This window comes from Nannobrachium achirus (assembly GCF_963921795.1).
Source record: "Nannobrachium achirus genome assembly, chromosome: 19".
Taxonomy (NCBI): domain Eukaryota; kingdom Metazoa; phylum Chordata; class Actinopteri; order Myctophiformes; family Myctophidae; genus Nannobrachium; species Nannobrachium achirus.
In genome coordinates, this window is record NC_137826.1 from 24,005,525 (window position 1) to 24,022,269 (window position 16,745).

Consider the following 16,745-nt stretch of genomic DNA (forward strand, 5'->3'; position numbering starts at 1 on the left):
GGGTGGAGGTGCACGCGTGTGCAGGGTTGGGTGGGGAGGGGGGGAGTGGTTTAAATGGTTATGTGAATTGAAAATGCCTTTTTAGCTGCTGAATCGATACGCCGATTCCCTCTCTCTCTCTCTCTCTCTCTGAGAGCCTGTCAGTTGGGATGATCATTGGGTCAGTCCGAAGACCCTTTTGATAGAGTGACAGGCTGCAGAGAGAAGCGGTGGCTAAAAGTCATGAGTGGATCACCAACTAAATGTCAGCAAGTGGATTGCTTGGACATGAGGCGGCCATGCAGCGTGATTTGGAATGCATGAAATTGGGTTGTTAACGCATTATTCTAAAAACATTACAACAGCAGTGAAATAACGCACCCGAGCAAACAAAAGAAATCCACAGAATACCAAGGCTTCAGTATTGAATATCGTCACTGTCGGGCAGAAACCTTGTATCTCCAGGTTTAAAATGTGTGTGTTATTTCGTAAAGTAAATTCCTGCTTCATCATACAAGACTGTCGCAAAAGACTAGTGAAAATAGCAGATCTACAAGCACACAACGTCTCACGGTGTAAGGCGTTGTGTGCTTGTTGATCGGCTATTTCCAATATTTCAAATAATATTTAAAATGATAAATACAAAACTGACAGGTTTTGGACATACAAGGTTTCCACCCTACAACGACGATATTTACCTTTGTGTTATGTATTGAGTTGTTAAAAAGTCATGTTCCTGAACCCAGATCGATTGGTGTATACAAGCAAAAGATATCACAGCGTTCCTGTGCCTGCAATTGAAAACATTGTGCTCAAAAACACTTTCTCTCATTTCTAAAAAAGCACTAACTTACTCAAACAGCACTCAGCGGGAGATAAGCCAGCCAGAGTTTATATTTACAGGGACATCTCTCCTGACTGAGCAGGGTGAGCCATGCACTGTCTATTTTGACCCATAGGTGAGGTTAAGCTCCAACCAGCTCTTACCAGCTGTTTACATTTGAGTTGTGGTTTAAAAAAAACAAAGCCCCCACCAGCTGGGATTGGATGTGGTACAGTTTCACCTTTTGTCCTCCTCCCTCTATTTGTGCACACTGGATTGCATCTTAATTTGCAAAAGCAGTCTCTGGCGTATTTAATTTTGTCCTACTCGTGGTGCACTTTTATGTAGAAACTTGTGTGCTCCACAAAGAAATTAAAAAATACATGCGTTTGTACATTTGGCAAATGTACAAAGATTGTTCAATAAGACCCAGTGTGCTTTCACAAACTAATTAAAACGCAAACTAATACGGCATATATGAGGGGAAATTCCATACAAATAAGGCATTCTGAATTCCCTTTTAAGCCTCAAAGTAATTTACATGTCCAATTATGAGGCCTACTAAATCATTTTGGCTCTCAAACTCATCGTCTTAGCCGAAGAACGCCCACACCATTGAGCTTGGTGAACTTTTTCGACCCTGTCAGTAGTTTTTTGAGCCATGATCTTTGGTCCAGCTTATGGATGGGTCATCTTGCGGAGTCAACCTTTTCTTCCCAACGCTGCATACTTAATCCAATGTTCATGTTGATTTGTTTTGACATATCAGACATATCGAGCTCACCCTTTTTTCCCCGAGCAAAGATCAAAATGTGTCAAAAACACCACCATCTCATTTCGTTTTGTCAAGAAATATCTTGCCAGAGGATCTTTATATACACACCCGTACCAGTACTATCTCCACGATCAAACCTGGCATAAATAGATGTCAAACAGTGTATAGGTAACTGTTTGTGCGTTTGTTTGTTTGTATGTGTGTGTGTGTGTGTGTGTGTGTGTGTGTGTGTGTGTGTGTGTGTGTGTGTGTGTGTGTGTGTGTGTGTGTGTGTGTGTGTGTGTGTTGTGTATGTACACACACAGGGCATTATCTACACACGGATTTTGACCGTTGCAATATTAAGAGTTTCTTGTGTAAATGTCATTGAGCGAGAGGAGCGCCATTTAAAAGGGGAAGGGGACATACGCTGAAGGATCACTCTTATTGCTGCTCTGCACGGCAGCTGGCTAATGCACTATTCAGCAGTCCATAAAGCCATCTCATAAAGCATAAGGACATTGACACCATTGTTACCGAGTGGTATAGCAAATACACAGAGAGGGGGGTGGGGGGGAGAGACACAGAGAGAGGGAGAGATGGCCTAAACCAGTGGTTTCTCAACCTGTGGGTCGGGACCACCGGGGGTTTAATTAACTTAATGTGCAACATTGTTTTCTCACTCAACAGTAAACAAACCAGCATAAAGTTTAAGTGCATAGAGGAAAATGTAATGCCTCAACTCTTAGAGCTTGTCAGGGTGGGGGGGTCCCAAGTTAAAATGTTATTATTTTGGGGGGTCACAGCCTGAAAAAGTTGAGAACCACTGGCCTAAACAAACTTCATTATTAGGGAGGCAGAAAGAAAGGGGGGAAATACATTATGCAGTAGTAGTATAGCTTTTTCCCCAAGGTCAGAAATACAAAATACAATAAACACACATCTTTATTTCACTTTGCTCAATCAGCAGCCCTGCAATCACTCTCTGTTATTGTTTTATTTTTATATATCACAGTGGTAGAGATGTGCAAGATGACCTAGCTGTGTTCATTCTTGGTATCTACAATGTCTTCATTCTAACTGTACAGTATCTGTATGGATGATGGGGAAGCTGGAACATAAAGTGCTTTCCTATTGCTGGCCTTGCCACATAATCTTGTTAAATGTGGGGCAAAAATCGCATCGCAACACATTTTGGGATCTGTTCTTCTGACATTCAAAAGTATGAGATAAAGTCTACCGCAATGGCCTGTTCACAAAGGTCTTGAGCCGGTGTGTGTGTGTGTGTGTGTGTGTGTGTATGTATGTGTGTGTGTGTGTGTGTGGCTGCGTGCGCACAGGCTTGTGTGTGTGTGTGTGTGTGTGTGTGTGTGTGTGTGTGTGTGTGTGTGTGTGTGTGTGCAGTGTACTGTATGTGCCTGACTGAAGGCAGGCAGCAGGCTCAATCCTTGGGTCAGTTCCAAGACTGCAGACAGTAATTGATGGAATGGTTTTCAGTTAGGGTTTCGGCCATATCCATCTGTGTCATGCTCAATATATTACAATTTCCTATGCAAATTGACCACTCAGGGACCATCTTTGATTAATGGCCCAATGACACATTATAGCCATGTTATCCACTGCTTCTCACTCGCTCACTGGGCTTTTTGTGCTGTTAACGCCAGGCCGCCTACTGACCCCCGGTGGTTTGGAATTTATGGTGCAGGGCCCCTCACCACTATAGCCCAATTCATACTTCGCCGCACAACGGTGTTGCCCGTCGGAATTAGCCGACCTACAAGCTCACAACGCCTCGCGAAATTGGACGTGTTGTGAGCTTTTAGGTCGGCTATTTACAGCGTGCGATACCGTCGCGAGACAGAGTATAAATTAAGCTTTGGATACGTGCAATGCTCTGTATGTAGATGTACCCTGGATGGAGAACAGGTTTGTTGGCATACATATTCAACATCAATTAGTTGCTTATTAGGAAGCATATTAATAATGTATTAAATCTTTATCCATTAAGCCATTAAGTATCTCGTACATCAATTAAGACTGCACTGTCTAAGCACCATGCCTTACAACGGGCTTCTACCAAAGCAAGATTTCCTACAAATGGCAGTAATAGGGGTCAGTACTAGTATTACTGTGACATGTAGATTATAGTGTTAGTGATTATAGTTTTAGATTATAGTGGTTCAGCAAATGCAAAGAGGAGTTTGACAATTAGGCAGAGAAGGACAATTCACTTCTGTCAGTAACCGATTAGTTGAGAATACCCTTGACACTATATGCGTGGCTACTTACTTTACCAAATTATACATTAAACAAATGTGTACCTTAAAGTCAAGGTTTTTATACAGTAGTTTTTCGTCCTTTTTAATTATTTGAGCTTGTGACAAGCAGTCATAATAAACACTTACACTGGATACAGAAAGTACAGTAAATGATATGCAACATGTCCTAAGCTCCATGACCAGATAAATAATTCAACTACAGCCCCTGGGTCCCTCTTGTCCATCTATAACCAACATCTAGGCACAAAACTGTAATGTTTTTTGTTTTTTTTCTTCTATGTTTTGTAATGGATTAAAAATGTATTCCTGCCTGTTCCATTTATGAGAGGAGATACTGTGGAGTCAAGTGTCGATAACAGCATCCCGTTTGTGTTTGGGGGAATGGGGTTCTCTTTTAAACTTGAAAGGGATATTTTAACACATACATATTTCATTATACTGTATATCATGAAATGTTTATGGCTATGGGTATATGAAGAGGTAGAGCCATTTCCCCCACTTGCTTTTATGTTCAGTTACAAAACTTGCACAGCATGTTATGTACAAGCACTCTAGCAGTGTACTGTGCACCCTAGTTAACCGGACAACGACAAGCCACAACAATATTGCTACATGAAAAGATATACTAACTAACCACCATGTTTTTCAAAAGTAATCTTTATTTTTTACACCAGATCTCCTGAAGCACCCTTGGTGCCAAAGACGAATTACAAGTTTAGACATAGTGCATCTCAACAATGATATGCTCTAGAAAATGTATATCAGCGAATAAAACAAACAAAAAAACATCACAAAATATTTTATTTATCACAAATGATAACCACCAACTCAAAATATAAACACCAATAAAAGCACAGTTTCTGAACGTGAATTTATAATACTCCAACACAACCAGTTATTGTAAAAAAAAAATGGGGATGCAACATCACGCAAACAAACAATAAAAAAAATTAAAATAAAAAATCAATCAATTGCCTATTCACATGGCAGCCACCTTGCTTTTAATCCATAGTCAGGGAGACCTAACCAACTCCTCCAGTATGAGTATAGAGATAATTGGCTGCTGTGTGAATAAAGTAAATTACAGTAACTTGCAGTAATGTTTCATCTTGCCCAGTTTATACTCCGTCACACAGTACCGAAAAGAGCAGAACTGCAGGCTCACAACAACACGTTGAGTTTGCAGATATGATATTTTCAGCGTGCGAAACCACTGTACGACAAAGCATGAATCAGGGTTTTGGTGCAAACATCAGTGGATCCCAGTGTTAATTTCGTCGACTAAAACTATTACAAAAAATAGTTCACAAAAAGTTCACAACGCGTTACCGCTGCAACGTGTTGTGAGCTTGTAGATCAGCTAATTTCAGCATGCAAAAGAGTCAAATCAGGCGTTAGAACGCCATCAAGGCCCACCGAAATATATTAAACTGTGGAATTAGTCAACTAAAATCGTATACATTTCAGATGACTAAAATATGACTAAAACTAAATGAAATTTTATTCAAAAGACTGACTAAAACTAAAACTAAATTGACTGTCAAAATTAACACTGGTGGATCCAGGCTCCCATGGTATCACTCACTCGTTCTCTTTCACACCCAAGCAAACAAAATACAATGCAGATATACATAAGCCGGTCCATCATAGATCCCATAACCACAGCATTATAAAACACTTTAAAACAGATTAAAACGTAATAAATACCGGAGGAAAGCAAGCTGTCCATATAAAGCTGAAATGTGTTTTACTGTAGTTGATCAACTGACACTGTGCAATATCCAAGTAAAAATCAAAGGTCAAATAATAAACGTAAGATCGGTGAGCTGAATATTTAATGCTTCAAAACAATCATCAAAACTCTAAAAATACCATTTATGTTTCATAACAATGATATATATATACACAAAGATACTTGAAGGGCAGATAAAAGGACAGATGAAATGGCTCCTGTCCCAATGCATGGGACCGCTTTGATCTGATGTCTACAATGTAAACGGAAATGAACCATGAGCTAAGTCGAAAAATACTTTCTAAACGTATTTCTAACTGTCTAGTACGGTAGCAGAAGTGTAAATCAGCAAAAGTGAGGGTGAGACTACGTCTTTCCCAAAATGTACGATCTACACCGGTGGTTCTCAAAGTGGGTTCTTGAGGTGTTCCTAAAAAGGCCTGTAACTTGAAGGGTGTACAAATGGAACTGAATGGATCTTTAACACTCTCCGAGTTGGCCTCCGTACCAAACTGGGTGTCGTTTGAAGTGAAAAACTTTTAGAACCACTGCTATACCCAGCGTCAGGATGGCGGGGGTACACAGTCAATATGAAAATTTTATATGGAGAAGGAGAACTAACCCTTCCCATAATATATCAAGTTCTATGTGATACTGTAAGCATGATTTGGGGCTAATCTGGCAGGATAAGAGAAAGCTGACAAAAAAAAAGTTTTTTACTTTTCCATCGTTACTTATTTACCTTACCATAAGGCAATCTAAGTATGCGGGCAAAACAAAAACGAATGAGAAAATTGCACTCACAACAGCCAGAAGTACACACCTCGAGTACACTGGCATATACTCGTTCTCTGAAAGCAATGTCTATAAAAAAGAAATTGTATGTTGGTTCATATTCAACACAGATGAACAGGAAGGTTTCCCAGAAAACTACTTAGGCGTAGGAGAGGCCCTGAAGGCACACAGAACAAACAAGAGTACACCATCTATACTAATTCAAGAGAACAGAGAACCAATGTTTCGGTCCTCAGACATTCATCAGGCAAATGGCTGATTCATACTTTATACCAGTGGTTCGGTCCCCAAATTATTTTGGGGGGTCCCCAGATGATTAACTTAATGTGAAACATTGTTTTCCTCACTCAACAGTTAACAAACCAACATAAAGTTTAAGTGTATAGAGGGTATCTGCACATTTCTAAAGTGACAATTTAAGAACCTTTTAATACATCTAAAATGACACAAACATTGGTCAAATTGTCGAACATTAGAGGCAGAAATTGTGAAAATAGCCGAAACTACATGCTCACAGATGTAGATCTGCTATTTTCACAATAGAACAGTGTTGTACAAAATGTAATGTCTCAACTCTTAGTGCTCGTCAGGGTGGAGGGGGTCCCCAGTTAAAATATGATCATTCTGGGGGTTGCAGCCTGAAAAGGTTGAGAACCACTGCTTTATACTGCAAGTATAGATCTGGCTAAAGAAGATCTGAGGACCAAAATGTTGTTTCTCTCTAATTGCAAGTATTGACAGAGTGCTGGAGTGTCCTTGTTGGTAACGATTCACCAGCACACCAACAGTAGATTATGGTGTTAAAATATGTCAGACTACAATCGTTTTTTATCGGTGCTTCTTGGTTGTTCCAATGGCACCTGAAACACTGACTTTTAACCCATTTAGGCCTAGAATTATTGAATGCTTTAACCAGTGAAAAATAGCAGATATACAAGCTCACAGCGCGTGCCGTGCCGCGCTGCAAGCTTGTAGATCTGCTATTTTTGAAAAAAGTCGTAAAAATCTTGAATATATGTATTTTCAAAGCGAACATTTGTAACTCAAATTTTGCTTCTGGGGGGTCCCTGGAACTAAATATTTTGAGATGGGGGTCCATGGACAAATAAATATCATTTTGGGGGTCCTTCACATAAAAAGGTTTGAGAAACACTGTCTCTCAAGAACAGACTAACTGAGCTCCAGTTAAGTGAAAAGGACCTTTTCTTTGACGATGGCTGGCCAGATTGCTGACAGAAACATAGGTTTTTCAAAAAACCTTAAAAAAAAAAATAGCAGATCTACAAGCTCGCAGCGCGGCACTCGGTGCCGCGCTGTGAGCTTGTATATCTGCTATTTTTCAATAGTTAAAGCATAAAATAATGATACACAATAATGTGTACCCGTTCTAAATGGGTTTTTAATACATGGAATCTTTCACGTTGGCAGTGTATTACAGGAGCTACTGGTGAGCCAAAGAGGGCAGCCCTTAACATGAAGAGTAACTGATGAGCTTTCCACTACGTCATCACTTCATCCAGAACATCATCACTGTAGGGTAAGAAAACATCTTTGTACTTTCTCATTACATTTTTTTCATTAATTAATGCCTTATTTTATACTTCGTCGTATAAAAATAAACGTGTCGCACGGCGATCCGTTGGGAGTATTTCTGAAGATTTTTGCCTCTAATGGCATGATCAAAATAGGGATACCAGGTCGGAAGTAGTTAACTTTGTCTGTGGGTTTTTATAAAGATTTAACCAATGAAATGTATTATATCATTGGATTCTTTCTTTCCATTTCCTGAAAAGTAGCCATTTTGGACATACAGCGACGATAAATACGACTATAGATCTTCAAACCAATTCCCTCCTTAATAAGTCCTTTGAGAAATATGAAATACGTTTAAAAGGAAAAAGAAAAAAGAAAAACTGCAAACTGTGCAAATGTATGGCATTTTAACTAATTCATACACTTAGCACATGGACCTCATAATCCCTTTTTTTATATATTTGTACCTCACCCATCGCAAATCTTTGCAATTTTATACAGCATGTGCCAAGCAGAACACTTAACTCGCTGACTTATAATTTGTCAGCCCTCAATTTTATAGCCGAAAGTCAAACATCGAAGTCTGCGATAATCACAGGGCCATGTCTGCAAAACTCTGGACGGCCGATGTGATCATTCACATCGACGCATTTTAAAAGGTCATCGGCTTTTCAGTTTTTCTATGGCTTGTGCTCACTCATGGCTCCTTTTTCCCTTTTTTACAACTACTACTGTCAGGCACTGTTCATCTATTCAAAATAGGGCAAAAATACAAATTGTGATATTCTTTTTTTTAAATCTTGGTGTGTAACATCACCAAATTGTGGTGACCGAATACTTAATAAGTACTGAGTATCCCGCAAACACAGAATTATTATTCATCTAACAAATCATCAAATCATCTACAGCAGACCTCCTTGTGATCTGTCTTACATTCGATGCGGATGAACACGTTATTGGTTTTGGGGAGAATATAGAGTGATAAATACAGTCTATCAATTGCATTGATAAAACACACATTTCAATTAAACCCCACGTTGAAAACAGGGGGCTCGACCAGTCATTAAATATGATCAGAACTAAATTAACCACTTAAACCCTATATCCTTAGTTGCCGGGGGTCCCCCAGGGCTCTATGCTAGGTCTGCTATTATCTCCCTCCCTCTACACCAAATATCTTCGGCAAAAATTGACGATCTACAGGCTCACAACAAAACGCGACGCGTTGTGACCGTGTCAAAATAGGGTTTCAAGTGGTTAACAGAGCTGGGAGGCCATACACGCTACTTTCTTCCTCCATTCCAACAATCAACTCCTGAACCCTGCATGCTCCTCCCGCCCGGCCTCTGGCCCTCCTCCGTGGCTAGCTAGTTTTCCGGGTCACAGTTTGGTTTGGCTGTGCTTTTTTGGAGACCGCTGCTGAGGCGGGGGAGGACGAGGACGAGGAGGAGGAGGAGGAGGAAGAACTCCATCGAGTCTCCACGCCTGTGCTCGTCATCTTCAGCTTCCGCCGCTTCGCGAGGGGAGCGTTGTCAACGCTCTTCAGAAAGAATCCCTCTCTTTTCCCGCGGTTAAAGGCCTGGCGTGGAAAGGCAAAGACAGACGCATTGTTTTTTTTTAACGCCATGCAAGTCATTTTTCTTCATTTTTTACCCACTCGCGCAAATAATAATGGACACAAAAACTGTTTTCCAAGTTTAAAAAACAAAATGTTTACATGGTAACAATCTGGGTGGTTGGTTTCCAGTGGTTTGTAGCCGCAGGATAACTGCAGGATATTCATTTCACATAGAAAGATTGGAACATGACACTTGATTGACTGCTGGGATGGTGAGCCACTATAAAATGATTAGATCAAAGGACATGAGGGAGTCAGGCCTGCAAAACACACACGACATGCGCCGCAGCTGACTGACATACGCAGCGAAATGCAGTGCTCACAGAACAGGACATCCAAGTACTATTCAGGATATTTGAAGGATCATCATGACCTGGACGTCAAGTGTTCTTGTGTTTATTGGGGAACAGAAATGTATCCAGGATCTGACCAATATTCCTTCCTATTCGTAACTGTATGAAGAGGGCTGCAACTTTCTTAGCAACTAATACTATTCTATCGAATACCATTTCAATCATTTCAATCAAAGACAAGTTTAAATTGATTAATTTGATTAACTGTTGCAACACTATTGAGTTTCATGGGCCATATATGAAAAAATAAATCCCCTCCCAAAACAAAATACATGTATTTATTTTGTATTATGTAGTTAGGACTTCACCACTTTTCAACCTATCTTCATATAATTGGTCCTCACTAAAAAATAGCTTTTTTTTCTCAGAGGAGGGCTGTGGGCAGGTCAGAAATAGCCTGACTGCAAGCGTCCGACTCAACACACCACACTACGTGGGGGGAGAGAGTCTGAGATTTCGAGCAGACATTCTATTTTAGCGGGGGCGGGCTAAAGCCTATTGACGTCACACACACACACACACACACACACACACACACACACACACACACACACACACACACACACACACACACACACACACACACACACACACACACACACACACACACACACACACACACACACACACACACACACAGGCGACGTGGCGTGACATTGCAAAAATATGTTATTTCTCATAACATATTATATGACTGCATGTTTACGTTAGTGCAAAATGGTATTAAAACGTGATGAAACGGCACTATTGTATAGTTTATTAAAATAATACGAGTCGAGTCTGACTCCGCCATGACAGTTTTCACGGACCAATCAGAGTCCACTAGACTCTCACATGGGCAGAGGACACCAATCAGAGTCCACGAGTGAGTCTCACGTGGGCCTACACTGCTCTGACGTGGGCAGAAGAGCTCTGTTTGGAGGGGGCTGGGACCGGAGCAGCCAAACCACGTGCCCCAAGCATACAACCCTGATTGGCCCATTCAATGCGCCCGCTCTTTGGGCGCGCTTGAAATAAAATAAAATATCTCCGGGTTCAGTCCACACTACACACCACCCACCAGCAGGGGGTGGTGATGTGCGGACTGAAGTATCAGGCTAGCTCAGAAACCCATCGTCTTGTGACATCATCGATTGGGAATCCAAGCAAATAGAAACTGCAGGCTTTCTATTCCTGAAAAGTTGCAATGTTAAAGTGGAAGCCATTGTTCTCGCGATAATAAAAATCTAAATATTTCTTTCAAAAATATTGTTACATTTTTTTGGGGAGGAAATGATGATGTCACAAGACAATGGATTCTGAACTTCCCACAGCTCTCCTAGGAGACTTGGACCGAGTAGAAAAAAATTGCGCTATTTTATTATGAACATTAGTGAGGACCTATTATATGAAGATAGGTTGAAAAGTGGTGAAGTCCTCCTTTAAGTGTAGCAGCACTAGGGGCTCTATTTTCGTCCAAGCCTTACCCCTTATTCCTAACTGTTTTTACTTGTTTTACTATTGTGTTACAGTAATACAGGTCTGCTGGCAATAAAACCATGCATTAACTTTTCAGTATCAGCCTACCCTGTGATGAGTTTGTTTTGCTTACAGCATTTGCTCAACTCAGTGCTTCACTGAGTGGAAACAAAATGCAGTGATAAGTGAAAAATGTGTTTGTGCTGCTGTGAATACCTCATGAGTTCTTGGTGCAGTTCAGCCGCCCAAGATAGACAGATTTTTGCCCCGGTGATTTACATTACATTTAGCTGTCGATATTTGTTAACATTACTTGGATGTTTTTTTGTGAAACAGTCAGTGTGTCATTGGCCTAAGCGAGTGGCAGTGTGATTGCACAGCAGGAAGCGATATCTGCTCCATCGTCTGCCTTTACTGCTTTCGCGCTGCAATGTGACATCTGTTCTCATGTCTGTACAGCATGTCTCCATTGATGTCTACTTAGTATTATGTGTCGGTGTCTGTAACAGAGCCATTCCATGACATTTCATACTGTATTCATACATCTTAGTTCTTTGTTTTTGCTTCTTTTTTTTACAGAGAGAGTAACCGGAAAGTGAGCGAGGACAGAGAGGGGGAAAGACATGCAACACTCAAGCTGGAATCAAACCAGGAACGTTGCAATGATGTGGTAAACGTACTAGACAGTTAGCGACGGCTTGGGAAATGCAAGGTTCCCGGTTTGATCTCGGGCTCCCCCTGGGGTTACTGTCAAAATGTCCTTGCGCAAGACTCTTAAGTTAAACCCCAAGTGCTCCTGATGAGCAGGTGGGTGCCTTGCATGGTTTCCTCCACCGTCTGCGTGTGAATGTGTGTGAGGGTAAATGTGATTGCACATTGTAAAGCACTTCTATACTGCAAATGCACCATTTAGCTCCATACTGTAAATGCACCATTTACCATCTATTCTGTCTATTCGCCTTAATAATGCTCTTGGACATTTAATGTGACACTATGTAACTTTTTGGTGAATAAAATGTTTTTGCATGGTAGAGAATGTTAATGCAATGAAACTAGCACAACTGTAGTGTTTGTATTTGGTGTCCCTGCTCTTCTTTTGGGAAATTTAGATGTGGCAGGGTCTGACTAGTGGTGAAGCCTGAAGTCCAAATTTCAATTTGTCCCGACTAAGTAGGTGTGCGCCATTAGCTCAAGTGTTAAAAATGTCGGCACTTGCGTGGGGGAGACGGTCCTACCCATCTGCAAATCTTTTAGCAAATGTTCCACCGCAGGATAATGGAATTTGATTATCGTGATAATATCGTAAATCGTGATTTCTTTGGTCACAATAATCGTGATATGAATTTTTATATCGTCCCATCCCTAGTCCGCGGTCAAATACATATCATTCTAGGGCTCCTTGACTTTGAGCACCACAGATAAGGAAACAAAAGTTTTTCAGGAAAACCATTAGGATTTAGAAGATATTTGAGGTGTTTTTTCAGGTCTTTAACGGGTCATATAGCCGGTACTGGTAGTTTACAGTAGGTGCACCCTTACCTTGTAGGTTGCGTTGACGTAGGTGCGAACGGTGGGCCCGCTGGACTCCAGCACGTCCGGAGTGCACAGTGGAGTGGTGGACATGGAGGCCCCGCCCTGCAGCCAGCTGTTCTCCTTCAGGTCGGAGAGCTTCAGACGCGTCTCTGGATCCACTGTCAGCAGGCCTGCGTGCGGCGTGACAAGAGGAGCAGGGGCGTCACAAGGGGTAGGAAAGTGGGACTGAGTTACCAGGGCCCAAGGTGGAGGGGCCCTGGGGGGGGGGGTCCCTGGAACTAAATATTTTGAGATGGGGGTCCGTGGCCAAATTCTTATCATTTTTGGGGTACTTCACATGAAAAAGTTTGAGCATCACTGACATGGAAACATGGGTTTCTTGCACACTTTTTCCACAATTTTTCAAATATAGCAGATCTACCAGCTTGCTTGTGAGCTTGTATATCTGCTATTTTTCAATAGTTAACATTCATGGGGGGCCCGCAGTGAATCCTTGTACCCAGGGCCCAGAATTTGGTGTGACACCCCTGCAGAGGAGGACTCGGTCACTTATGGATAGAGCAGCGGAGATGGGCGATATTTGAACGTTAAATATTTAAGGAGAAGCCCGCCGAGGGCTGAGTAGGGCCCATTACAGATGCCTCGAGAAATACATTTTTTAGATCTCAAGCGCAAGGGCAGAGCGGTGCAGTGCTTTTTTGACCTTTTCCTGTACACACAGGATCGATCCACTTACACGCCTGAAGCTTCCCCTCTTAGTAGCTGTCCTACAGAGACTGTCTTGAAATCAAATCAGTGGTGGAAAAAGAAGTCACATTTCTTACTTAGGTAAAAGTACTGCAATTTAGAAATACTCTGTTACAAGTAAAAAAGATGATATTAGTACCAAAAGTAAAAGTACTCGTGTCCCGTTTCACAAGTTATCATATGCTTTAGATTGGCTATTTTCAAAAAGCCAATGTTTAAATAGGGCTGAAGTGGTTATTAATCTATGTTTTGCAATAACAATCAAAATCAAAAGTAACTAGACATTAAGTTAGCTAATAATTGAAGTGGAGTAAAAGTACAATAGTTGCCTTGCCTCTGAGATTGAGTGGAGTAGAAGTAAAAGTATTGAAAAATGGAAATGCTCCAGTAAAGTAAAACAAAATCCTCAAACTAGTACATGTACCTAGTTACTTTACACCCCTGCACGCATGCAGCTTCCCCCCTTAGCAGCTGTCCTAATGTACAGTCTGTCCCAAACTGTCTGGAAACGTACTGCTGTGTCAGTCAGTGCTGGTTGAGCTACAGTAGCAGGGCACACTGACCTTCCCACTGTAACACTGAACACAGATAGATTAGACATGTATTGATCCCCAGGGAAATTCACGTGTCAAGTGACACCATGTGACCCGCTTACCTTTAGCCCCTTAAGACATTTAAGGTGCTCATCTTATGCATAATGTTTAACATACATAATTCTGGCCACTGCAAGGCTCAAAACTGCTAACGTCTTTGGTTACAGAATGCCCTAAACCTGATACGTTGTTATCTATCCATCAATCAATCAATCAATCAATCCATCCATCCATCCATCCATCCATCCATCCATCAATCCATCCATCAACAAATCTATCTATCTATCTATCAATCAATCAACATATCTATCTATCTATCTATAAATCAACATATCTATCAATCAATATATATATCTATCTATCTATCTATCTATCTATCTATCTATCTATCTATCTATCTATCTATCTATCTGTCTGTCTATATCTATATATATATATATATATATATATATATATAGTGTTCCGGTTGAGCTGCATGTATTTGCAGAGCCACAGTGACAGGTTCAGACCAAAGTTCCATTTAGCATGCTTGTGCTGAAAAAACTGCAAGGTTGCAATGTGCAAAACTGCAACTGCAAAAGAAGCAGTTGATGAATGTGGAGAATACTGCTTTATAATGCTAATATTAGCACATCTCACGGGGACTATTTTCAGCGGCATGTTGTAATTTATTTATTTTGGCCGAGTGTAAGCAAAATTAACCTTGAGGCAATTAACAGGGGCAAAAAACAATGTTTGATTTTAATTCCCACTGCTTGTGTTTGTTTTGTTTTGCAGTGATGGATAGCACCTTCAAAGCAGCCAGTGTACTTGTTACCTGTTCATAATTGGTTTTGAATGCCCATGATGATTAGAGCCAGACCAATATATCGGCCTGGCTGGTAAATCAGTCATCATTTCACTTCTGTATCGGCATTCAAGCAGCTAAAGTGTGTCCCGATTCTTATTAACCCATTTATACAAGCTCACAGCGTGGCACCGAGTGCAGCGCTGCGAGCTTGTAGATCTGCTATTTTTGAAAAAGTTGTGAAAATATGTGCAAATCTTTGAATATATGTATTTTCAAAGCGAAAGTTTGTAACTCAAATTTTGCTTCTGGGTGGTCCCTGGAACTAGATATTTTGAGAAGCGGGTCCGTGGCCAAATACATATCATTTTGGGGGTCCTTCACATGAAAAGGTTTGAGAACCACTGACATAGTAGTCCCTCAAGAACAGACTAACTGAGCTCCAGTTAAGTGAAAAAGGACCTTTTCTTTGACGATGGCTGGCCAGATTGCTGTCATAGAAACATGGGTTTTTCAAAAAACCTTAGAAGGATTCAAAAGACACTTATAGAATCGGGTCAAGATTCAAATTTTCACGATATTTCAAAAATAGCAGATCTACAAGCTCGGTGCCGCGCTGTGAGCTTGTATATCTGCTATTTTTTAAATATTTAAAGCATAAAATATTGCGTAATAATGTGGCATGGGTAAGGCAAAGCTTATCAAAAGTAGCCGATATGAAAGCTCACAACGTGTCACAAGGCGATGCATTATGAGCTTGCAATGCAGATCGACTATTTAAGAAAAGAAAAAGATTATAGAGCTTTAGTGGTTAAATAAAATAAAGTTCAGTTAGCTTTATTTATTCCGATTATTTTTAATATACCCTTTTGCTAATGAGTTAAATATTCTCAAGTAGAAACTCTTTGACAAAATATCAGTCAAAGCATCAGTAATCAGTGGTCTAGGACTCCAAAATCAGGATCAAACCCAAAACTCTGGCATCAGTAAGGCTTTAATGATGAGAGACTGAAGCCTGGGTGCAGCACAATCAAGAGATGTGAACTACAGACATGCATGGGAGGCAAAACGGCTGAATCGGTATTATCATTTATATTTCCTGGACAGAAACTGAATAGCAAAGCTCTGCTTCAAACGGGTAAAGGGTGCAAAAACTTCAGTGGGATTTTGGAAGCTACTGACATTTATATACATTTAAAAAAGTATTAAAACTTCTTATTTTTGTAACTTTGTGCCATGGCAATAAATGCTGAGTCCCATCCCATTCTCCATCATAGAGTGTAGAGCCAAAGAGAGGTAATTCAACTGGGCATTAAGATGTCCATCTTGGGCGGCTGAACTGCACCAAGAACTCATGAGGTATTCACAGCAGCACCAACACATTTTTCAAATATATCACTGCATTTTGTTTCCCCTCAGTGAAGCATTGAGTTGAGCGAATGCCGAAAGCAAAACAAACTCATCACAGGGCAGGCTGATACTGAAAAGTTAATGCATGGTTTTATTGCCAGCAGGCCTGATTACTGTAATGCTCTCCTGTCGGCTCTATCGAAGAAGGCCGTTGGTTAGTTACAACTTGCGCAGGACGCAGCAGCAGCATGCGTACTGACAAAGACCAGATGGAGAGCAAACATTACACCCATTTTGAAATCCCTGCATCGGTTGCCTGTTAGTTTTAGAATAGATTTTAACATCCTTTTATTGGTTTTTAAATCACTAAAGGGCAATGCACCTGCCTGTTTATGTGCAAAGCTTTTTATT

General features: G+C 40.8%; 1 protein-coding gene across 1 annotated transcript in view; it reads right to left on the reverse strand.

Moving 5' to 3' along the window:
* Positions 1-7,723: 7,723 nt before the first annotated feature.
* Positions 7,724-16,745, reverse strand: part of rps6ka4 (ribosomal protein S6 kinase, polypeptide 4) — a 38,554-nt gene continuing 29,532 nt past the window's right edge. The window contains exons 17-18 of the mRNA XM_080748825.1: positions 12,864-13,027; positions 7,724-9,474 (exon numbers count right to left, since the gene is read on the reverse strand). Coding sequence (XP_080604951.1) covers positions 9,259-9,474; positions 12,864-13,027 — 380 coding nt within the window. The 3' untranslated portion in view covers positions 7,724-9,258. The remainder of the gene's footprint in view (positions 9,475-12,863; positions 13,028-16,745) is intronic.